The 26,180-nt window shown below is 40.3% G+C and overlaps 1 protein-coding gene across 2 annotated transcripts in view; it reads left to right on the top strand.

Moving 5' to 3' along the window:
* smarcc1a (SWI/SNF related, matrix associated, actin dependent regulator of chromatin, subfamily c, member 1a) overlaps positions 1-23,528 on the top strand; it is a 211,297-nt gene extending 187,769 nt beyond the window's left edge. For both annotated transcript variants that reach the window (XM_060823713.1, XM_060823712.1), the window contains exons 27-28: positions 16,707-16,886; positions 20,300-23,528. In XM_060823713.1, coding sequence (XP_060679696.1) covers positions 16,707-16,886; positions 20,300-20,373 — 254 coding nt within the window. In that variant the 3' untranslated portion in view covers positions 20,374-23,528. The remainder of the gene's footprint in view (positions 1-16,706; positions 16,887-20,299) is intronic.
* The last annotated feature ends 2,652 nt before the right edge of the window (positions 23,529-26,180 follow it).

Below are 26,180 nucleotides of genomic sequence, written 5' to 3'. Positions count from 1 at the left end.
GGCTCTATATTGCAAGCGCCTTGCTCTGTATGGCAACAATTTTGAAATCTGGAATAGATTTGGCTCTACGGAACTGATATCTGGTGAGTTGTAGAAGTGAGTAAGGAGCATATTTGACCTGAAAGAGAAAAGAAAGAAATGCACTGTTTACTGTACTTGATAGGTTAATGGCATTTCTTTATTTAAAAAAAAAACTAAGTGTAAGGAAGTGGAGAGATTAGCAGGCTGACCAACAAGGTCAAAATAGGACAAATAAAACTCAACGGAACAGCACCAGGACAAATCAGCCCACTTGATTAGCACCCCATCTCACACCTTGACCATTTACCCCTACCACTACAGTGGCATTAGGCATACCGTTTACAAGACCTATTGCATTCAGTCAGGGCTCCTCTGACCGCACCTTCCAAACCTAAATTAAGTGAGCAGTTGCTGCCTTTCTTAGAGAAATAAAATTGAATTTCCCACATCAGAAGAAGAGGAGCAGAGGCAATGTGAAAATTATTGTTGGATGTGGCTATTGGATAAGAATTGTGGAATGTATTATTAAGGCAGGTGACTGGCAGAAGGCCGACTATTTCACAGTTTAACACTGTGCCAAGAACAGATTTTTTTTCCCTGAGAAAGATGTTGATGGAAATAAGATTTTAAGGAGGTGTGCAGGGAAGTGGTGTTATCTTAATCATCGAAGTTCATGGGAGGAGGTGGCTGTGAATGTGTTTCAAAATCTCTATATAAAGCATACATTCAGAGACGGCTGGAGGATGGGAAATGGTGAGAGCTGATATGCGGTTTGCTTTCCCAGATTGTCCAGGTTAGCTGGTTTTATTTATGGCATTCATTGTGCTCTTTACTCTTAGATTCCTTAGCAAGGGGTGATGCCACCAGGAGGGGAGATAAACAAAGCCTGGTAGCAGTGAAGACGTTTTACCAGCAATGTGGCAAATAAGAACCAGAAAATAGTAGAAACACTTAACCAATCTGGCAGCATCAATGGAGAGGAACCAATTTAATGCTTTGAGTCCAATGTATGACTTCTCCAGAACTGTCTTGTCACCTGACTCCATTACTTTGTGCTTAACTGGGTTAATACACAACTGCTGAAAGGTAACTTTGGAGAAAAATAAGGAAGCGTTCCTTGACATTCCAGTGGTATATTTAAGAATATGAATTTTTAACAAGCAAGTTCTCAAAATTGTGTCATTCTGCATTCAAATATTCTGATATTGACTTGATGGTTGCTGTGCATAGAAAAACTCAGAGCATCCAGGATTGATCCTTAATCTGTGCCGAGTTATGTTTGACTTGAGCTGGCAGGATAACTTTATATTACCATTGGGCTACCAAGGAACAATAATTTGCTTGAACATGAAAAATTGGGATCTCAAGGTGCAGATTAAGGATGGAGGTGAAAATGGTTGGTAAAAATGTCCCAGAGTCTTGGATGTCACTATTTTGGACATTTCTTTTTGATTGGATAAGCATTTCAAGACATATAGAAGCATGCTGATAACTGGATTTGAGATCAGAGATCAGCCTTGATTCAACTGCAAGGCAGAACTAAGTTGAAGGGTCTGAAAAGCTTATTGCTGATCCCATTTTCTTTTTTTCATTGGACATGGCCACTACCAGTAGGACTGGTTTTTGTTACTTATCCCTTATTAGTTTTGAGAAAGTGTTGGTAAAGTGCTTTCATAGAACATAGATAGAACAATACAGCACAGAACAGGCCCTTCGGCCCACGATGTTGTGCCGAACATTTGTCCTAGCTTAAGCACCTATCCATGTACCTATCCAATTGCCGCTTAAAGGTCACCAATGATTCGGACTCTGCCACTCCGACAGGCAGCGCATTCCATGCCCCCACCACTCTCTGGGTAAAGAACCTACCCCTGACATCCCCCCATACCTTCCACCCTTCACCTTAAATTTATGTCCCCTAGAACTACCACACTCCATCTGGTGCAAGTATACCCACAATGCTACAAAGAACAATTTCAGGATTTATTTCCAGTTGACGTTCATGTCTTGCATCCGCTTTTTAAAAAAAATTTGACTTCTTTGCCTGAACACACACAAACTTCTTTTTTCTACATCCATTGGACTAGGGGTCTTTGTGGTTAAAATGAATTCTGGCAGCCTAATTGTAGCTTTTTTTATATCCAAAGTGGGGCGATAGACAAATAGGAGAACACTGAGCTCGGTCCAGGAATCTACTGAATGAATTGTATTTGGTCCGTTGGTATTCTGTGTTCCTGATGAGAACTTGGCTTCAGTCAAGGTTTTTAGCTTCACCCTGAAGCAACTGTACTGTCTAACCGTGTGAAATGTTTCAACTCAGTCTGATGCAAGATAAATTAAGAAAGCTCCACTAGTGTCTGCAGAGTAATTATTGAGTTGTGTAATTCAAGTGAATCAGTGCCAGAATGCTTGTAATGATGTTTACTTAGGCTGAGCAGGTTAACTATAATTAATTCTCTTGAACTGATTTTTGTGGTGATGCTCTCAGCTAATACCAATACCTTCTGCATTTCTTTGACATATGAGGTATTTGGTGTTGCAAACAATAAGAATTAGAATAATTGGTCAATATCTTCAACAATTATCATTCTCCATTGCAGTTAAAGCCACAACATGAAAAGAAAGCATTCTCTTTTTCAAAATAAGGCATATTTCAACATTTGTAAGGCAATTTATTTAAGGTGCACCTACTTGCAACTTGATGTAGTTCACTAAGCTGAAGGAAAGTGTTCCCTTTCTTTTTCTCTGGGTGCGCAGTGACTTGTCTGGTTCAGACACGTTAAAGGGACCATTGCCAAAAGATTGGAGAGTATGGGAAGAAGGAAGAATTGGTTGATTTGCCACAGTCATGTTGAATGGTCTACTGCTGATCCTATTTTGCTGACTGGTGAGGTCACAATGAATGCATTTTGTAGAATCATGCAGGAGAGAAGAAACCTTTTAGACCATAAAATTTGCACTGACAGAAACTACTCTTGAAATCTACATTCATCCCACTTTCTAGATGTTAGCCAAGTTTCTATCAATTTAACCGGGCAATTACAATTCTATATACTGCGTGTCAGACCTGAACTTCAGCATTTAAATTTAACAGCTGATAGCATTCATTACCGTAGGAACCTGTTGATTTTTTTTTTAATCCAAGCATATTAGTTCCTGAATATATGCAGTCTTAAACAAGGCATTCCATTACTCAACAATTTGGTGTTTTCATGGATTCTAGGTTAGTTGACTATTCCTTTGTTAAGGTGTTTTTCTTTGCAGGCTACTACTTCCCTCTTCAACCAAACTGTTGCAATGACCCCCCGCCCCCCTATTCCCTTTCTGTAGCTGCCTCTTTCCTCCACCATCTCTTCAACTACTTCACAACTCTTGCAGCTTCCTTTCCCTACACATCCTCAGTTTTTGTAGCCTTCTCCCTCCTCAAATCTTCCTGAAACACTCTCTTCTCATACTTGCCCTTCTCTGACTGATTCCAACTCTCACCCCCATCCCCAACCACTTCATCCTGGGCAAAGTCCCTGTATCCTGGCTCAGTTAGTGGTAGCTCTCAGCAGCTTAGGGCCTTTACAGCAGGGACAGGAGAAGAATCAGACTGTGATTGTAGGGACAGCCTATTATGGAGGCTACTTCATTTTGATTGCCCTCTTGAGTGAATCTTTTGTGAGCTATTTGCCAAAGGTTGTACAGGTCTTGCTTCACTCAGGTGGATTGCCCCTGTGTAAAAAGTTGCAAATATACTAAGTACAATATCACTGAACATCTCTCTTCTGACCTTGTGATGGAAGGGTAGTATTTGATGCAGCTCATTGAGCTTGGAACAACGGCCCGATGAATTCTGATTTCTTAGGCTGAGATTATTATCTCTAACAATTGAAACCATCTTGCTTTGAGTTAGACATGATTTCCAACCAAGGGAGAGTTCTTGCCATGATTCATATTGACAGTTTTGCATGTGCTGCTTAATGCCATATTTGGGCAAATTTTTGGACCAAGGCAGTAATGAGGCCTGGAACTGACTGATCACGATTAAAAAATAGTAGAAAGGCAAGTTGTGAGGAGAATGCAAACTGTTGACAGTGAGGTATTGATCGATGTGGGTGGCAGGGTGGCTCATTGGTTAGTACTGTAGGCATACAGTGCCAGGGCCCTGTGTTTGATTCCATCCTCTGGCGATTGTATTTGCTGAATTTGCACATCCTCCCCCAGTCTGCGTGGGTTTCCTCCCACAGTTAAAATATGTGTGTGTTAAGTGGATTAGCCTTTGGAGAATGCAAGGTTACAGGGATTGGGTAAGGTGGTGAATTGAGGTGGGATGCTCTTCAGTGTCTGTGTGGCCTCAATGATTTCAATGCTGTTCTTCTACACTGCAGGGATTTTATGATTATGATTAAGTAGGTGAGCAAAAATATGGCAAATGGAATAAGTTGTTCAATGTGAAATTCATTTTAGAAGAGAGAACAGTTTATTTAAATGGAGAAAATCTACAGAAAGCTGCAACACAAAAGGATTTGAATATTGCATTCAATGTAGAAGCTAGCACACAATTACAGCAGGCACTTTTGAAAGCTAATGTAATGTCGACCATTACTTTAAGGGAGTTGGAAAAGAAGAGTCAGGAAGTCTTAAAGTGAGACCATTTCTGATGTACTGTGAGCAGTGTGGTTTTCTTCTGAAGGAATATCATTTCATTGGAGTTAGTTCAAAGAAGATACACAAGGATGGTATGGAGGGATTGTCTTATGAGCAAGGTTTAAACCAGTTGGTGCCCTACTTACTGGAATGTGAGATTGTCTCATTGAAGCATATAGGATTCTTAAGAGGCTTGACTGGGTAAATACAGTGAGAGGATGTGCCCCCCTCATGAGTCCAGGACTGGAGGGTACAGTCTCAGAATGAACGAGCGCCAATTTAAGACGAGGGTTTTTTCGAGGGTTGAGAGTCTTTGGAACTCCTTGCCACAGAGAGTTATGGTGGCAGAGTCCATGTATTGATTTAGGACTGTGGTAGATTCTTGATCAGTAGGAGAATGGAGGATTATCGGGAAGAGACAGTGAAGTGGGCATAAGTTTCCAATCAGCCATGATTCAATTGAATGGTGGAATAGGCTGAGGGGGCCTATTCCTATTTCTTACGGACTGAAGAAAAAGAACAACAATAGGGCACAGATTTGAAGTGATATGCAAAAGAAGCAAGGGTAATGTGAGAACTTTTTCAGATAGCAAGTAATGTATTGCCTGGAAATGTGGTGGAGATAGCATCAATTAAGGCATTCAAAGGGAATGATTATTTGGATAGAAATGGTGTGCATGGATATGGGGAAATGGCAAGGGATTGGTGTAAATAATAAAAATGGTGGAGACAAGATGGGCCAAAAGGCCTCTTTCTTGTGCCATAATTTTGTGATTTGGTATAATTGCTCCAGTTTGTTCAAGGCTGTCCTTCACAGTCTCTGGAATGGGTCATCTCCACTGCTTAATTGCCATGGTTGCTCAGAGGAGGAACCATGAAACTTGAATAGGCCATTTAGCACTTTGTGTCTGCTGTTGAATGAGACCATGACTGATCTGATTGTGGTCTCAGCTCCACTTTCTAATCCGCCTCCTTACATCTTGTCAATTTCGCAAAAACAGCTCACCCAATCTTGAATAGATTCCATGACCGAGCCTCCATTGCTGTCTAAGGAAGAGAATTTCACATATTAATAAGCCTCGGAGACAAAAAATGACCTTCGTCTCCACATTTAAAGGGAGAGCTTTTATTAAACGGTATTACGTTGTGTTAACATTCTCAACAAAAGGAAAGATCCTCTTGGTATCCACAGTATCAATCCTAAAAGGACATGTACATTTACATCAAATTCTTCAAAACTCCAATGGATATTGGCCTAACCTGCTTAATCTTCCATCATAAGATAAATCCTTTGTCTCAGGTATGAGTCAGGTGAACCTTTTCTAATCTTCTAACGCAGATATGCCTTCCTTTCAAATAAGGAGACCAGAACTGTATATTGTTGTCAAAGAGTGATCTCAATGTTATGTCCAGCTTCAGTAAAGTTTTCCTGCTTGTATATTCCATTCCCCTTGAAATAAGCACCAACTTCCACCTGCCATTCCAATCACTTTTGTTGGTTGCATACTGTTAGTGCCAAAACAGCCCTTTGTATCACCAAGTTCTGCACGCAGTCTCCTTTTACATAGTATACTGTACTATGTTTCTACTCCTGTGAAAAAGAACAAGTTTGTATTTGTTCACATTGCATTCCATGTCCCAAAGTTTTGCACACTCAATTAACCTCTTTATCCTTTTCCTGATTGATTAATTTCTTAACTACTTTTGTGTTATAAGCAAACTTAACTACCACACCTTTGGACCCCTCATGTAAATTGTTAATACAAATTGCAAGTAAGTAAAGACCAGCACTGATCCAAGTGGCACTCCATAAGCTACAGTTTGCCAACCTGAAATAGACCCATTTGTACTTGCTGTAAATAAGACCAACAAAACTGCAGATGCAGGCAATCTGAAACAAAAACAGTCCTGGAGAATTTCTGCAGGAATGGCAGCATTTGTAGAGAGAAAAACTGAATTAATGTTTCAAATCCAGTGACTCTCTTGGTGGTCGCAACCACAGATTGCATTCTGTTACACTAAGCCATGGCTGATACTAACATGGATAAATGGAGCTTAAGAGCCTATATATAGTAATTTCTATTGACAATGCCAGCTTGAGAACTGAGGATATAAAGGTCCAAACTGATAGGTCAAGCTCTATCTGGCTTAAAGATAGTGAGCATCTGATTAACAGAATGGAGCATTATTCATTGATGCTTGATTACCTCCAGCTAGGTAAAGTTTATTGTAGTCAGTGACTGAGATTAGAGTCTCTAATATACAACTCAACTTCTGGAGAGAAAACAAAAATTCATGTATTTTTAGTCTGGCTCCACTGAGAGTTTATCAATTTGCTTGTCCTCATGGAAATGTAAGGACAGAAGAGACAGGAATTCTATTGCCTACAGAATATATTGTGTCAGGTGAGTTTACCATGTCATTGGAAGTCCTCTGCAACTCTTTTAATTTTATGATTTTTTTCATCTTGAAATGCTATAAAGTAGCTTCCAGCCTTGTTACTTGTAAAGTTGTCATTAGAGTATTTATTTTGTGATGTCCTTTTGCTTGGAAATGAGATTATTTCTAAATTGACTTGTGCTCTTTTTTTTTATATAACTGCATTCTCCTTTTTTCTTGCTGCCATACTCTTGCTCACACACTAATTGGCATGTAGCTCATGTCCTGAAGCTGGAGATGAGCTTTCTGTATGCTGTACCCATTAGCCTCAAGCCCACGAAGCATGTTCTTCAGTTTATTTTACATTGATGCATGTTGCAACATGGATAGCTTTGCTGTAAGTCTGTAGTAGTAAGGAGAGTGGGTTCTTTTGATTAAATTTTTAAAATATAAGCCATAAATATTAAGTTAGCCTGGACCATTTTTTTTTAGTGCAAAAAGACGGTGCTGTTTTCTGGGTCAGTAGATTGTAAAGGAGCAAAGATGACCTTTAGCAGAGTGATGTGCTTTTTTGGATGTGGGAGTTTAGGGAGATTTTACAGGTTACTGAGGATTATATCTGTAGGAAATGTCTTTGGTTGCGAATCCTATCAGATTGAATGGATCAGTTGAAGCATTTAGAGGCAATGAGGAACTTACAAGTGCTGGGGGTGTGATAAGATTGCAATTATAGGAAGGGAGAAAAGCTGCAGATACAGTCAGATAGATGGGTTAACACCAGGAAAGGAAGGAGAGGTAGGCAGGTAGTGCAGGAGTCTTCTGTGGCTATCCCCATTTCAAACAAGTATGTTGTTTTGGAAAATGCAGAGGGTGCTGGGCTGTCAGGGGAATGTAGCACAAACAGCCAAGTTTCTGGTATCTAGACAGGCTCTAATATAATTAGGGGTGCATCAGGTTCCAAGTGATCAATTGTGATAGGGAACTCTCCCATCAGAGGCACAGATAGATCTTTCTGTGGCCAGCAATGAAAAATCAGAATGGTGTGTTGCCTCCCTGGTGCCAGGATCAAGGATGTCTCAGATGGTGCAGAATGTTCTCGAGGCGGAGAGGTGCCAGCAAGAGGTCATTGTACGCATTGGAACCAACGACATAGGAAGGTCCAAGGATGATTTTCTGAAGGGAGAACATAGAAAGTTAGGCAAGAATTTAAAAAAGGAGGTCCTTGAGGGTAATAATATATGGATAACTCTGGTGCTACGAGCTAGTGAAGTTAGGAATAGGAGGATAGAGCAGATGAATGTGTGGCTAAGGAGTTGGTGCAGGGAAGAAGGTTCAAATTTTTACATCATTGGAATGTCTTCTGAGGTAGGAGTGATCTGCACAAGAAGGATAGATTACACCTGAATTGGAAGGGGGCTAACATACTGGCATGGAGATTTGCTAGAGCTGCTCAGGAGGCTTTAAAGTAGTCAGATGGTGGGGTGGCACCCAAGGAGATAGTGAAGAAAGAGATCAATCTGAGACTGGTGCAGTTGGGAAAGGAAGCAAGTCAAACAGTCATGGCAGGCAGGAACAAAGCAGAGAAAAGGTAAGTCTGACAAATGAAACTGCATTTATTTCAATGCAAGAGGCCTAACAGGGAAGGCAGATTACCTAAGCATGGTTAGGAACATGGGGCTGGGGTATCATAACAATTACAGAAGCTTGGCTCAGGGATGGACAGGACTGGCAGCTTAATGTTCCAGGATACAAATGCTATAGCAAGGATAGAAAGGGGGGCAAGAGAGGAGAGGGAGTGGTGCTTTTGATAAGGGATAGCATTACTTAGGATATTCCTGCAATTACATCCAGGGAAGGTATTTGGGTAGAACTGAGAAATAAGAAAGGGCTGATAACCTTATTAGGATTATATTATAGGTCTCCTAATGGCCAGTGGGAAATTAAGAAACAAATTTGTAAGGAGATCTTTGTTTTCTCTCTAAGAATAATAGTGTGGTTATGGTAGGGGTTTTTAACTTACCAAACAAAGACTGGGACTGCCTTAATGGTCAGGGTTTAGATGGAGAGGAATTTGTTAAGTGCATAGAAGAAAATTTTCCGATTCAGCTTGTGGATGTACCTACCAGAGAATGTGCTAAACTTGACCTCCTCTTGGAAATAAGGCAGGGCAGGTGACTGAGGTGTCAGTGGGGGAGTACTTTGGGGCCAGCAACCATAATTCTATTAGTTTTAAAATAGTGATGGAAATGGATAGACCAGATCTAAAAGTTGAAATTCTAAATTGGAGGAAGGTTAATTTTGATAGTATTAGGGAAAAATTTGCAAAAGTTGATCAGGGACAGATGTTTGCAGGTAAAGGGACGGCTGGAAAATGGGGAGCCTTCAGAAATGAGATAACGAGAGTCTGGAGAAAGTATGTTCCTGTTCAGGTGAAAGGCAAAGCTGGTACATGTAGAGAATGCTGGATTTCAAGAGAAATTGAGGTTTTGTTCAAGAAAATGAAGGAAGCATATGCCATGTATCGACAGGAGAGATTGAGAGAATCATTAGCAGAGGACAAAGGCAGCAGAAGTATACTTAAGAGGGAAATCAGAAGGGCAAAAAGGGGACATGAGAGAGCTTTGGCACATAGGGTTAAGGAGAATCCAAAGGGTCTTTACAAATACATGAAGGACAAAAGGGTGACTGGGGAGCAAATAGGCCCCTCAAAGATCAGCAAGGCAGCCTATGTGTGGAGCCGCAAGAGTTGGGGAAAATACTAAACAAGTATTTTGCATCAGTGTTTACTGTGGACAAGGACATGGAAGATATGGACTGTGGGGAGGTAGATGGTGAGATTTTGAAAAATATCCATATTACAGAGGAGATAGTGCTGAATGCCTTGAAACACACAAAAGTGGATAAATCCCCAGACCTGATCAGGTGTACCCTAGAACTCTGTGGGAAGCTAATGAAGTGATTGCTGGATCCCTTGTTGTGATATTTGTATCATCGATGGTCGCAGGTCGGGTGCCGGAAGACTGGAGGTTTGGTAATGTGGCACCACTACTTGAGAAAGGTGGTAAGGACAAGCCAGGGAACTATAGACTGGTGAGCAAGTTGTTGGAGGGAATCCTGAAGGACAGGATTTACATGTATTTGGAAAGGCAAGGGCTGAATAGGAATAGTCAACATGACTGACTGTGTGTGTGTGTGTGTGTGTGTGTGTGTGTGTGTGTGTGTGTGTGTGTGTGTGTGTGTGTGTGTGTGTGTGTGTGTGGAAAATCATGTCTCACAAACTTGATTGAGTTTTTTGAAGAAGTAACAAAGGGAATTGATGAGAACAGAGCGGTGGATGTGATCTATATAGAATTCAGTAAGGCATTTGACAAGCTTCCCTCTTGGAGACTTATGGAATACAGGGAGAACTGGCTCAAAGATTGGTGGTGGAGGGTTGCTTTTCAGACTAGAGGCCTGTGACCAGTGGAGTGCCACAAGAATCAGTGCTGGGTCCATTACTTTTTGTCACTTCTACAAATGATTTAGATGTGAACCTCGGAGGTATCGTTGGTTAGTTTGCAGATGACACCAAAATTGGAGGTGTAGTGGACAGCGAATAAGGTTACCTCAGATTATAACAGGATCTTGATTTGATGGGCCAATAGGCTGAGGAGTGGTAGATGGAGTTTAATTTAGATAAATGCGAGGTGCTGCATTTTGGGAAAGCAAATCTTAGCAGGACTTATACACTTAATGGTAAGGTCCTAGGGAGTGTTGCTGAACAAAGACACCTTGGAGTGCAGGTTCATTTGCTCCTTGAAAATGGAGTCGCAGGTACATAGGATAGTGAAGAAGGCGTTCGGAATGCTTTCTTTTATTGGTCAGAGTATTGAGTACAGAAACTGGGAGGTCATGTTAGAACATAGAACATTACAGCGCAGTACAGGCCCTTCGGCCCTCAATTTTGCGCTGACCTGTCATACCAATCTGAAGCTCATCTAACCTACACTATTCCATGTACGTCCATATGCTTGTCTAATGACCACTTAAATGCACTTAAAGTTGGCAAATCTACTAGCGTTGCAAGCAAAGTATTCCATACCCTTTCCTGACTGAGTAAAGAAACTACCTCTAACATCTGTCCTATGTCTATCACCCCTCAATTTAAAGCTACGCCCCCTCATGCTAGCCGTCACCATACTTGGAAAAAGGCTCTCCCTGTCCACCCTATCTAACCCTCTGATTATCTTATATGTCTCTGTTAAGTCACCTCTCAACCTTCTTCTCTCTAATGAAAACAGCCTCTGTCTTTCCTCGTAAGACCTTCCCTCCATACCAGGCAACATCCTAATAAATCTCCTCTGCACCCTTTCCAAAGCTTCCACATCCTTCTTATAATGTCAACCTGGGTGGCAACTTTCAAGGATCTGTGTGCCTGGACACCGAAATCTCCCTGCTCGTCTACACTACCAAGAATCTTACCATTAGCCCAGTACTTTGCATTCCGGTTACTCCAACCAAAGTGAATCACCTCTCACTTGTCCACATTAAACTCCATTTGCCACCTTTCAGCCCAGCTCTGCAGCTTTTCCATGTGGCTGTACAGGACATTGGTTAGACATTGTTTGAAATATTGCGTGCAATTTTGGTCTCCTTCCTATTGGAAAGATGTTGTGAAACTTGAAAGGGTTCAGAAAAGATTTACAAGGATGTTGCCAGGTTTGGAGGTTTTGAACTATAGGCTGGGCCTGTTTTCCCTGCTGTGTCTGAGGTTGAGGGGTGATCCTTATAGAGGTTTATAAAATCTTGAGGGACATTGTTGGAGTGAATAGATAAGGTCGTTTCACCAGGGTGGGCGAGTCCACACTAGAGGGCATAGGTTTTGGGTGAGAGGGGAAAGATATAAAAGGGACCTGAGGGGCAACTTTTTCATGCAGAGGGTGGTGCGTGCATGGAATGAGCTGCCAGAGGGAAGTGGTGGAGGCTGGTACAATTGCAGCATTTGAAAGGCATTTGGATGGATATATGAATAGGAAGGATTTAGAGGAACATGGGCCAAGTTCTGGCAAATTGGGACTATGTTAGCTTAGGAGATTTGGTCAGCATGGACGAGTTGAACAGAAGCGTCTGTTTCTGTGCTGTACATCTCTATGACTCTTACTGAATCCTTCCTACCTCTGTATTCGTAACACAGTAAAATTAAAGCTTTCGAAAACCTTCAAAATTGACTGTTATATTCCATAAACAGACTTTTTTGAATAACCAATCACAAACATTCTGAATTATTAATTCTGTACAACAGGGTTTGTAACTTAAGTAAATGACTTCACCACTTATTCGTAATACCATTTATTAAAAGGCCAGTGACATTAGCAGAGCAAAATTAAACAACAAAGATATCTAATTAATGTCAATTATTTAAACTTTGTTTTTGAATGGAGCTGAAAACAATGAAAACCAGCAAACATTGTTTAGGGATAAATTTTTAAAAATCAAAACTGGCCAGAGTACTTCAGCAATTCTCAATGCATTGTTTCACAGGCAGGGATGATGGTTTCTTGGTTGATTTTTTTTTTAAAGACATCGCTCAGGGTTATCTTTTCAGTTCAGTCTAAGGAAGTTCCAACAATACTTGTACCTTAGTTTCTATTCTCTGAACTTCCATTGCAAGGTTCGGCAGGAAGCGTTCAAATCCGTATGCTGTGCATCAACAGCTAAACTCATTCTGAGAAGTATAATCCAAAAACCAGTTCAAACTCTGGCCTCTTCCTATGTTTGACCATCATGTTCTTTCTCAGACTTGTTGGCACCTTTTCCCAGGTTGTGACCTCCTCAATGGCCAGAAATCTGTTATGTGGTTAAACATACTGCTTTATCCCAGTCTCAGAGTCTGGAATCTTTTCATTAAGAGTCAACTTGCAATTAACATCCAGGCCTGGAAGTTAACGCAAGCTGCTACCCACAATCCAAAGATAGTCTTCAGCTCACCATTAACAACTCCAAACCATAATGGATAAAAGAATAAAAAAAGAAACATCAGTGCAGGTTCTAACTTTAATCTTTGTTTCACTTCCTATATTTAAAAAAGAACAAATTGCTCCGAGAGATGATGCAGAAACAGACATAAATTTTCCTATGATTAAACAATGTAACAGCAATGAGTTGCCATGTGAAATCTAATATATAGGGTGAAGTTGAATAGTTTGGGGCTATTTTTCCTGGAGCGCCTGAAATTGAGAGGTCACCTTATGGAAGTTGATAAAATCATAAGAGGCGTGGATAGGGTAAATAGCCAAAGTCTTTTCCCCAAGGTAGGGGAATCCAAAACTTGAAAGGACCTTAAGGGCAACTTTTTCACACAGAGGATGGTGCATGAGTGGAATGACCTGCTGGAGGAAATGGTGGGGGGTTTGTAGAGTTACAGCATTTTAACAGCCATCTGGATTAGAAGAGTTTAGGAGAATATGGGTGAAATGCTGGCAAATGGGACGAGATTAATTTAGGATATTTGTTCGGCATGGAGGAGTTTGGACCGAAGGGTCCATTTCCATGCTGTGCAGCTCTATGACTCTATTGATTTGCATACTTTTATATGAATGAAATAATGGGCACGCAGAAGTGAGTAGAGTGCAGAAAAGTAATTGGTGACTGAGTGAACACCGCAACTTGAGTTCCTTCAATATCATGATGTTGTCACCCTGGAATTGTTATCTTTCCCTTTCATTCAAACCAGGTCACATCCTTTAATTTTATTTGCCGGTGATTAGGGATTGGGTTGAGGTACATTCCTGATTTCTGTAGACTCTGGTTACGATTGAGTGAACTCGATAACACTGCCCTCTCACGTTCCTAGACGATGGAAGTTTTTAACTCCTTGAGAATGTTACGACTTCAGATGAAATCATGGTTTGTCAATGGTTTAACTCCATTGGCTTGGTTTATGTGAGAGTTTTGGGACTCATCATTGTGATGAACTGGACTCTGAGCCTATACTTGCCAGCAGTTCTCCTCCCAGATGTGGCCTTCTAGTTAGCTTCTCCACATTCTGTTCTATCGTGGAAGTGGTTAAGCCTCTGTATTTTGACCCATTCAGAGGTTTGTTCGTTCTTTTCCTTATTTCTGTTTATCTGTGTGTGTCTCTGTGGCAAGAGTGGTTGGGAAAAAAAAATGGAAATCTTGTGAAGGGGATAGTGTAATTGTAGTACATTTTTAATGATCAGTAGTGAATGCAAATGCTTCTCTGCTGCATAAACTAAGTGGAGTTAGGAAACTTCAAGTGCTGCAGATAGCAAAATTCTACAGCTGTGTCTGAGATCTTGGGCTTTTTTGATGCAGACCTGTGCTGTCCTCTGATGTTTCAGGCAACTATGGCCAAGACTCAGATAATAAAATGAATTAATGAATTATGGAGGTGCATCCACTTCGCTATTACATTTTGTTCCATTAGCTGAATTCTGTTATACAAAAGGTGCTAGTTTATTTAAAAAGATCATGACAATGTGATCAGGCAAAGCTTACATCGCTTTGTTAAAAGGAAAATTGTGTTTGGTTTTTTTTTATTGAAGAAATAATGTTCATGGTCGATTTGAGAGTAACTGATAGTGGTCTATTTTATTCTTAAAAGGCATTTGATAAGGTTTGCCATTAAAGATGGCTACATGTGCTCACATTTTGTGGTGTAGGGACTAACATATTGATGTAGATAAAGGATTGGTTAGCTAACAGGAAGCAGAGAATTTTATTTATTCGTGGGGTATGGGTATTGCTCACTTTCTATCACCACATGTCCTTGAAAAAGTGATGGCGGCTGCCATCTTCAACAACTGATACACCCACAGTACTGTTAGGGAAGGAGTTTCTGGATTCTGTTCCAGTGATGATGCATTCTGTTACATAATATATCAAACCAAAGTATTGTTAGTTCTGTAAGTATGGATGTATTTGTAATTACAAAATGTAGCAGAAGCACTCCCCTCTTTTTAGATCTAACCATAATAAGTAAAAGGTCATAACCTGAATTGCTAACTGTTTTTCTCTCCATTCATGCAGCCAGATCCTGTTGACTGTTTACAGAATTCTGTGTTTCTATTTTATAATTTTGTGTTTTCCAGCATATTTAGTAGCATTTTACTTTTGTAATAGGTGCAGTCATTGTAAAACAATTAGAAATAATTATTGTTTAGAGCTTCCTCCCTTCTCCATTTGAGACCAGTGGTGGTCTTTTAATGGTACTATTTAGCAAATGCATTCTGCTCAAAATCATGAATGAAGCTTTCCTTGGTTATGTAGATAAAACCACTGAAAAATTCAAGCAGTACTGGAAGTGCGCTATTGCTTTTCTACCTGACATTCTTCAATAATTGTGGGATTAAGTGGATTTGGTAGTGAAGTCTGCTGATGAGTTAACCTCGATGTGCCTGTCTTAATGAATGAAGTGAGAAGCTTGCTCACTTGCAGTGATTTAAGGAGATGGTGACATGATGTCACTGTGATGTCATGTCACTGAACTGGTAATTCACTGGCCCAGACTAATATTCATCAGGACATGAGTTCTTATCCGCTGCAACAACTGGTGAAATTTAAATTCACTTGATAAATTTAGAATATAAAGTTGGGTCTCTGTAATGGTGGCATTAAGTTATCATCCTTTTTTATTTCTAAAAATCCATGTGGTTTGCCCCCTTGGCCCACCCCTCATTCCTGATAAAGAGTTCATGTTTGAAACATCGACTGTCCTGTTCCCTGGATGCTGCCTGACCGGCTGTGCTTTTCCACCACAACACTTTTTGACTGTGGTATCCAACATCTGCAGTCCTCACTTTCTCCTAATGGCCTTTGAAGCAAAGGAAATCTGTCTTGTTTCAACCTGCTACCTGGAAATGCCATGCAGGCCATTCAGTTCAAGGGAAATTCGGGATGGCTATCGTAAGTTTGTCAGTAATGTTCACATCGCATGAAAAACTAAAGTAATTTACTTTAGAGTCCGCAACTCTCAGGAGCTCAGTGGTTACTTTCACTGTCAAGGCCCAAGATCAGTTCCAGCCCTGGGTGACTGTGTGGAGTTTGCACATTCTCTCCATGCCAGCATGAGTTTCCTCCTACAGTCCAAAGATCTGAAGGTTAGGTGGATTAGCCAAGCAAAATTACCCATGGTGACCAAGGATGTGCACTTAGGTGGAATAGCCGTAGCAGCCATACGGGGTGGGGTGATTGGCTTGGGTGGGATGCTATTCGGAGAGTTGGTGTGGACTCAATTAGTCAAAACGGCCTCCTTCCATACTGTGGGGATTCTATGATTCTATATCCAATTTGTTATCATAAAAGCCATTGGATCCACAGTAATATTGTGGAAGGGCAGATTAACAGTTTATTCTCCACCAAATTGTGAAGGCAATGTGGAAGGAGCTTTGTTCTGAGATCAGTTTGTGCTTTTTCTTCTCTGGTTGAAAACAACATGAAGGCTGAATTACATGTACGATTAGCCAGTAACAAAAAATATTTATAGACATTGGATCATTCAAGTGAAGCATTAATTTAGATGATGCCCAACTAGATTCATAATTATAAATTTTATGTGCTACTATACTTACGTTGAACTTAGAATGCTAAGTTGGTTGTATACTTTTGATAATTAGTGATTTGATAAATCTTCAGTCTCACTAGTTAATTGTTTTGTTTTGATTTTGTTCTAATAGGTCAGATGTCAGGAGCTGGGACAATGATGACTGGGCAGCCCATGGCAAGCCGTATGATACCGAATCTTCCTCCAAATATTCCATCAGGAGCACCTCCCCATCCGACACCAACCATTGTATCAGCAGCAGCACATGGTAACATGTTGGGCCCACGACCAGCAGCTGCCACCAATGGCATGTGTAAGTTTTTTCTTTCTCAACACTATAGCCTTCACTTTTCTGTGCAATGAACTGTGTGTTTCATTTATAAATGATCATTTCAAGAAATTTAAACAAAATAAACATCTAAGCGATGAATAACCAGTTTGTCTGCGTTTGGCATTTGAGGGAGGGATGTTGGCCAGTGGATTAAGAAAACCCTTTCCAAGTAGGGCGGATATGGCAGTGTTGTGTTGTTATTGTACTGTAATCCAGAGACCAAAGCTGCTGTTTTAGGAACGTGAGTCTGTGTCCTACCATGGCAGATGGTGAAATTAGAATTAAACAAGTAAATCTGGAATTAAAATTATCTAATCTGAACACAAAGCATTGTCCATTGTTGTTAAAACCCATTGGGTTTGTTAATGTTCTTGAGGTAAGGAAAATCTGCCATTCTCCTCTGGCCTCATCTGTGTGTGACTGGATATGCTCGGCAACCTAGTTGATCTCAACTGCCTGAGAGACTAGGAAACTGCAGATGCTGAAATCTAAAGTAGACAAGCAGGAGGCTGGGAAAACACTGTAAGCCAGGCAGCATCAGGTGATGGAGAAGTTGATGTGTTAGATTTAACTCTTTGGGGATGCTGGGATTGGGGAGCTGTAGATAAGGGGGGGGTGGTAGTTATGGGTGATGAGAGGCGCAAAGTGGTGAGGTCACGAATACAGGTGGTGATATGACCTGGATGGTCCATGGGAGGGATGAATTTGGTTGGTAGCTGGAAGGAAATGTAGGTGGAAGAAATGGAAGGCAGGAGGTGGGGCTGGAAAGGGAGTCGGGGGATGGGTGGAAAGTTTATTTGAAATTTGAGAACTCAGCATTGAGTTCTCCAGGTTATAGGCTGCCCATGGGGAAGATACGGTGGAGGTCCTCCAATCTGATTCACTGTGGCAATGGAGGAGGCCCGGGAATGGACAGTTTAGAGAGTGAGTAGGAAGGAAAATTGAAATGGGTGGCAACTGAGGGGTCACACTGGCCCTTACAGCCCGCCTGATGTGCTTAGCAAAACGTTCCCTTAGTTTACGTTTGGTCTCACCAATGTGGAGAAGACCACATCGAGAGCACCGGATGCATTAAACTAGTTTGGAGGAGAGGCAAGTGAACCTCTGCTTCACCTGAAAGGACTCTTTGGGGCCCTGGATGGACCACCTTCTCCAACCTAGTTTACTGCATCCGGTGCTCCTGATCTCTGCATGGGTGAGACCAAACATGAATTTAGGGAATGATTCACTGAGCATCTCAGCCGGGTCTGTAAAGACAAGCCTGACCTCTGAGTCACTGCCTATTTTAATTTCCCTTCCCATTCCTCCTCCTCCTCCTCCACCTCCTCCTTTGCCACAGTGAATCAGGACGCAAATCGGAGGAGCAATCAGCCAACACCCCGGAGAATCCAACATTGAGTTCTCTAATTTCAACTAACTTTACCGCCCTGCTTCCTCCCTTCTATTCCACCTGCTGACCCTTCCTTCCAGTCACCAACCGGACTCATCCCTCCCATGAACCATCCAGGTTGTACCCACTAGCTCAGCCTATCACCAGTCTACTTTTACCACCCAGGAAATGTTGAATTCAATTTTTTATTAGATTACTTACCATGTGGAAACAGGCCTTTTGGCCCAACAAGTCCATACCGACCCGCAACCCACCCATACCCCTACATTCACCCCTTACCTAACACTATGGGCAATTTAGCATGGCCAATTCACCTGACCCGCACATCTTTGGACTGTGGGAGGAAACCGGAGCACCCGGAGGAAACCCACGCAGACACGGGTAGAATGTGCAAACTCCACACAGACAGTCACCTGAGGCGGGAATTGAACCCAGGTCTCTGGTGCTGTGAGGCAGCAGTGCTAACCACTGTGCCACCGTGCCGCCCACCGAAAACCTGATTTATTGAAGAGTGGATGTTGGCATATCAGGAGCAGCACCAGATTCATCTAAAATTCTGGTGCAACTACAATACAGGATTCCTTCCATGATTAGTAGCATGCAATATTGCTACATGATCCCGCAACCAACAAATGAAAAGGAAGCTCCACAGATCTACTCTATCCAGTTGTGAGTGGTGGTAAACTGTCATACAATAATGGGAGAGGAAGCCCCACAAATTCTCCAATGCTGGGAAGCCCAGCAGATCAGTACAACCAAAGAACCTGTTAATATCTTTAGCCGAAGTTCTGAGTGGACTAATCATCTCTGTCTCTTCCTGAAGACCCTAATGTCACAGATGCCAGCCTTCATCCAATTCAGTTTCCACCATGTGATATCAATGAAAGGCTGAAGGATTAATACAGCAAAGGCTGTGGACCTTGACAATGTTTTACAGTAGTACTGAAGGCGAGTGCTTGAAAAGTAAATATTCCAGTGCAGTTGGAACACTGGAATGAGCCCTATAATAAATATCCTGGGGTTAGCACTGAAGTGGACCAGCCGCATCAATACCGTGGCAACAAAATCAGCCCAAAGATTAGAAATTCTGTAGCAAGTAACTCCTCACTTGACTCTCAAAATCTACCCACCAGTTACATGCCTTAAGTCAGAGGTACAATGAGAGGAGGACTCTACACATGGCTGAATGAGCATAGCTCCATCAGCACTTTGGAAGCTTTGTACCATTCAAGACAAAGCTGCTACTTGATTAACACCCCACTTTACACATTCACTCTCTCCGTCACCAACTCATTGGTGGCAGTGTGCGCAATCTGGAAAATATAATGCAACCAGTCACCATGGCTGTTTTGATAACACCTTCTAAAACCATGACCTGAAAAGGTAGTGGCAGTAGATAAATTGAACATATCTCAGCTCCTTCACTGTTGCTTTGTTAAAGTATTGGAAATCCCTCCCTAACAGCATTATCAGTGAACCTACAGCACATGAACTACCATAGTTCAAGAAGGCAATACAGCAGCAAATTGTAAAGACGGTCAGGGATGGACATTAAATGCTAGCCTAATCAAGACACCCACATCCTGTGAATAAATCAAAAAAAGGCAGATGGAAATTTAACTAGGCAACCCATGTTTCTGGTTTTCGAGCATCGGTTTGACTTCTTTAGTCGTACCCTGTTCTTTTATTTTTGTGTTCTGTTGATCGAGAGTTGAACATTTAAGTGGTGTTAACGGAGTGTTATAAGTTATAAACCTTCTCATGAGATGTTAAACTGAGGTTTCCATTGTCAATGCAGTTAGAGTGGGGTTGGTACCATGGAAGGTGTTGAATGTGTGGTGCTGGAAAAGCACAGCAGGTCAGGCAGCGTCCGAGGAGCAGAAGAATCGACTTTGCAGGGATAAGCCCTTTCACCATGGAAGGAGGCAAATGACCTTTTGTTTAGAGAGTAGTCATTGACATTTTTGTCTGTTAAATTTAATCTATCTTGCCTTTTTTTTTTCAGATTCAGGCCCAGCTGTACAGCCAGATGGTGTCGTGGTGCCCACAACAACAGCACAAGCATCTGCAGTACCATAACCAGTGTGAATGGATTATTAGCACATGATACTGTCCGTAGGAGACTTAAACAGTGAAACCAAGAAACCATCTCCTACTAGTCTCTGTCCAGCTACCTCCCTTTTTGAAGACACTGAATTCAAATGCTTGCCTTCCCATTTTACTTTTGCTCCCTACTTTTTATTGCAGTAAAAATTTCTTTTTGGAAAAGAAAATCTTTGGCAAAAAAAAAATAAAATACATTGTAGTTACTTTTTCCAGAAACAAATTCAGGTTACTTGTCTACCTCCCTGTCTGTGTGGATTTCATACAACTGGTTTATTCTACCCTACCTCCTTGTGGCTTTTGTATTAGACTTGTTTGTCACTGCAGTTCATTCATGATTAGAAATGGTGTACCTTTTATTAGGCAGTCTTGTAAATCTGCTTTAGTAGCAGAACTTTCAGCTGGTAAGCACATATATGTATAGATTATTGACCAAAGGCAGCATTGTTGGAAGAAAATCTTTCTGCCTGTCAATGTTAGTCAGGTTTAATCAAATAATTTAGTTTCTTGTAGGAAGATTCTCTTCATTCCTCCCTCTCTCAAACTTGAAAGTATTAACTGGTCCTCAGGTACTGTACACAATGGATCATGCTTTATATAATTCTTAAGATCAAAGATAAATCTATTTCTTCAGTCTAACTTGCAAAACTAATTCATAAATAATTGGCTAAACCAAAATGCATTCCTTTCCTTTGCTGAATTTTGGTTTGTAGCAGAGCTGTGGTTTACAGACAAAGCACACAATACATTGATTTCAGATTGCACAGAACTGTTATGTTTGGAGTCCTTGCTTTCAGCTCTGGGCTGCAGTTGTCCTTTAGCAGTAAGGTGTTTGAAGGTCACTCCTACAGAATTGCCATATAAGAGCTAATTGTGATTGACTCACTTTAAAAAGAAAAGTACCTGTTTCATGCAAATCCCAGAGAATTCTGATTCATTGACATGGAGTACCAGATTTGGAAGGGCCCACAGCGAGAAAAGTGGAATAGTCCAGACGGGTGTCACTTGTATTTCAGTGATTTGATTTTGTTAGTTTATTGTTGCAGTATGTCACATTGCAGAGGTCTTTAAACTATGCTCGAGGGCCAGGCAACTCCAACCTATCTGAACTGCAGTTACCAAATTGATAGTTGCTTGGACGTGGTGATTGGGACCAGCTTTTCTAAATAGCCTCAATGAGACAAATATCTTGTATCCTTCTGATAAATATGAACTAATTAGCCAGTGAATGAGCTGAGACAGGTATCGAGGAAAGAAAGGTGATTGGAGATGCATGTTTAATTGCTACAGGGAGTTCAAAAATATAAATATAAGTCGTTCTGCTGTAATGTGTGTTTTGTTAATGCAAATTTACTAACGCAATTGACAGATTGGGGACACTTTCTGAAGTGTGAACTTTTAAAACGTGTTGGCTACAACATAATTACATCACCAACACTTTAAGTGCTATTTCTAAAATGCAATTTTTCTATAATGTGAGGTTGCACAAGAACACAACCATTACGTTATGGAAGATCTCTGTTTTTAATTGAGAATAACATTGAATAGTATTTAATTGGTCAATATGCTATGAATTTCAATAGAACATGATAGATGTCCAACTCAGCAACTGTGAATGGAAAAAGAGTTAATGATTTAGCTCTGTAACCAGCATCAGAACAAAGAAGTGGTTCTAGCATTTCTCTGTTTGGGTTCAGATTTCCCTTGTCTGCAATGTTTTGTTTTCCTACAGTATATTCTCAGTTAGTCAGCAAGTAAAATTATGCTTTGCAGACGTCTAATGAAACCACTGAGAGATCTTTATGTAACTCAGGATATTTATAGCATGCTATTAGTTCGTATGCAAATGTTCAAGCACTACATTGGAAAAGCTAACTTAAGCCTCAGAAATTCTTGCTCCTATTTTTCCTCCTTATTCCTGAATGGCTTTGGTCGCAGTTGTTGCTTCAGCAAATATCAGAGTTACCAGTAAAGAAATCATTTCTCTTTCTTAGGCGTTTAGTATTTTCTCTTTACCTTATGGGAAGTGTACTTTTTTTTGGTATATAGAGGACAGTTAGCTAGAGTGGATCATTTATTTTTGCTTCAAGAGTTCATGTGGAAGGAGATGTGGATTCAATTCTCGTACTGATTTGGACTTCAACCACGCTTTTCCAAATCAGCAATGCGATGATACCTTTTGAGGGAAGGGCCATTTCATTTTTAATTGAAAATTACCTTTTTAACATTTGCTGTTAAGACTTGCAATGTTATTTAAATTGAAAGAGCAGCCATGTCTCTGATGCAGTCATTCTAATTCATCCAATGATGACTGAAGTGTAAAGATATGTCTGAAAGTGACATCTGTGTGGATACATGTGGCCACTACATGTCTTCAAGCTTTTTTATGTTCTATTCCTCCTTCTTCTTCTTCTTCTTACTTTAAAAAGCACTTTTGTAATTACATAACTTTGCATTAATTATTATATTAATAACGTTATATTTTACATAAGTTGGTTATTTTTAGTTACAAGAGTATGTGGTTTGTGTGTATAAAGATGCAACGTAAAATCTAAGATTTGTTTTTGCAATGGTACTGGATAATGGTGGCTTTTGAAACAATTTTATTCTTTTGATTCTCTTTCTCAGCCCTGCCCAAGGCTCCTTTCACCGACAGGATGACAGTCTGTCCGGGCTGCGGCTGTTGGACAAATACAGTTGGGAGTCCAACATTTTTTGTTTGACATATGTCTGGATGTGTGTCTGAATCTGCTTTCTACCGATCCATAATACCATTTTAATGATTCTTTAGAACATTTCTACTGATCTTTCCTTTAAATCACTCTTTTCATTCCCTCTCCCAATGTTTTGTGGCTTGGTCGGGTACTGCTTGGGGTCCACTGTAATATCAGTAAAAATTAAACCAAAAAACTCTGTGACTTTAAGTTAGAATTTTTATGTATATCTGGGTTATTTCCTTTCAAATTTGAAATGCATTGATAAGGGGGATATAGACGCTTGGAAAATGAACCATCGATGCCTTTGTACTTGTGATCAAGTGCTAAACTTAAAAATTAAAAAGCAATAGCTGGTTAAGGTAGTTCATGTCCTCTTGATATTTATTAAATTCATTGTTATTTGGATTTCAATAATTTTCATGGGTGTAGTTTTTTTTAAAATTCTGACTGAAATTCGTCCATCAGAACAGTTGACCATTTCTGTTCTGATCTTAATATATCTTTTATTGAGCATTTTGTTGTGTTACTTTTGAAGTTTTAATAATTTGACCTTCCTTCTTTTTACAAGTTTGGAACATTCCTGACTAAACTTCATTTGTTTGTCTGCTCCAGTTTAAATTTCAATAGCTCCAGTTTAAATTTTAATAGCTACAGTTATCTGCTCTAGATGTAATAGATCTGTATTTGTAATAGAGCGAAGTATAATTGGTTAAATCATTGCTTAGTAATACCAAATATTGTTTGAAAAATCAAAGACATGAAGCAGAAATTTTTGTCTTTTGTGTCCGTTTTGTTTATTGCAAGAAACCAAACTTAGAGAACACCACGCAGTATGAGATGATGCTGATTGGTTGCACCATAATTTTAATGATACAGTGGGAATAATGTGAACCTTGGTGCACCTCAAGATAAAATCTCAGGCAAGGTAGTAAGACTTGGTTAGGGTGTTGCCATAGGGATTAGCATTCTCTATGACATCTCCACTTGGAGGGCATGTTTACAAGATTTGAATCTGCAGCTGTTTCAGAGAATTTGTTTACGAACATTAATTTTCATGCACTGCATGTTTAAGTGGAACAACTGTTTCCTCAATGCGTTAATAATGGAACAACAATTGGCCGATTTTTCAACCATCTCTTGCATTCCTGTAATCAGTGGCCAGTACATACATTTCCGTGTGCTACACGATAAGTCTGTTGTCAACTTTGTGAATAAGGCCATTCTCATTCAATCCTGACTTGCAAGATCCCAGAATAACAGAATAGTTGGCCCATCATGTGTTACTTAGTGCCAAACTCCCTTCCTTTTCCCCAAAGCCTTGCACGTTATTGTTCCCCAAAAATGCATTCAATGCCTTCTTCGTTGCCTGAATTGAATTTGCCTCCACCGTGTTTTTATTTAGTGCATTCCATACCCTAACAATTCATTAAAAAAGGTTTTTGTTTCTCATGTCACCTTTGCTTCATTTGTATGTCAACTTATAAAATTTCCCCCACCCCTGCCCCCGCCAAGTATTTTGCACAAACTCAGGATAGGGTCTATAGCTGCCATTTCTGGTCCTGAATGGTTCCCAGGCTAGAAGGGTTATGTGCAATAAAAAACATTTTGAGCGACAGATGAAACCATCTGTCTGATGCTGCTATTTTTCTCTATTAGCAAGCTGCCATCAAGCCGAAAGACATTTTGCCTACCACGGAAATGAGTAATGTGATGAGTTTCAGTGCTAGTGTTATACTAAGCATATAAGCCATATGTCTCATATCAACAACACATCCTTCAATCACTGGCAGTGTGTCAATCATAGTCAACCAGCCGTTGCTTGTAAACCTTAGATACTGTGTCCAATTGAGATGCACTCGGGCTATTGGAGAAGTTTACTAATGAATTTGGCTGTACTAAGAATTACACCAGAAATTAAAGATTAGCAGGCTCAGTGTAATGTATTTGCTTGTGCTGTAAACTAAAGAGATTAACCCTGTTCTGCTCTTTGTTGGCAAAATGAATTCTCCATACATTTTTATTCAGAAAAGGGTGATGGAAATTTCTAATTGCCATTGCATTCCTTGTGACCAATTGGAGTCTGACTGCCTGGCCTGAATAATTTCAGTTAACTAAAATTGACCGTTCCTGCTGTATTTCGTGCCAATCATGATTTAACTAATCAGCATCTTCTTCTACTGTTGTAAATTAATGCTCCATTTCTTGGATTGGTTTCTTGTGTCAGTCCAGATGAATGCACGGAGAAAAGCTGCTTCTTTGTATTTCCTTTTATTTTTTTTTTGGTTCAGTCCTACTAAACAGTTACAGATGAATAATGCAGTAAGACCAGTCTTTATATGGAATCTCTAAATTGGTTAAATTCTTTGCTTAAATGTTTATTTAGGATGGATCTCTGCCAATTAGTCTGCCAATCATGTTCATGTCAGGTGTTTTTCCTTTTGGACAGCTGTCTGTAAGGTCTGTACCACTTCAAGAAGGCAGCTTACCACATTCTTCAGGACCATTAAGGGTGGACCATAGCCAGTGATGCTAGCATCGTGTGACTAAATGTTTTAAAGAAATACTTTAAACATTTTAAAGGAGTACTTTAAAAATATTTCCAACAGAGAACTTTGGCACATTTTACCAAGAAAATCAGTACTGGCATGTGTTTTGTTAATTCAAGAAGTTCAAGTAAATTCTGCATGCTTCAGTCATCATTGGTACTATGACTCAATATCTATTGAACTGGACTACCCATTCAGACGTAGTATCCCAATTTGCTGAAAAACAAAATGTTCGTTTTGAGCCTTCAAGCTGTTGAACTGATTGTGAGCACAGTACCACTATATGTGACTTGAGATGAGGGACCTTTGTGAGCTAAGAGCAGAACACTAAACTAAACTAAATGTCGGTCTGACTAATGTCATACAGATACATCTGAGGACAAGAATATGAAGTCGTCTTCATTGTTAACATGCTGAGATATTGCCATGTTTTAAATTTGATGGATTAACAAATATGGCAAGGGTATCTGATAAACTGGAAGTTAAAAATTAAAAGCATTGTGTTGCCTTACAGCCTTAC

Source organism: Hemiscyllium ocellatum, chromosome 4 (assembly GCF_020745735.1).
Source record: "Hemiscyllium ocellatum isolate sHemOce1 chromosome 4, sHemOce1.pat.X.cur, whole genome shotgun sequence".
Lineage (NCBI taxonomy): Eukaryota > Metazoa > Chordata > Chondrichthyes > Orectolobiformes > Hemiscylliidae > Hemiscyllium > Hemiscyllium ocellatum.
Note: the sequence above shows the minus strand (reverse complement) of the source record. Positions and strands in the feature narration are given on the sequence as shown.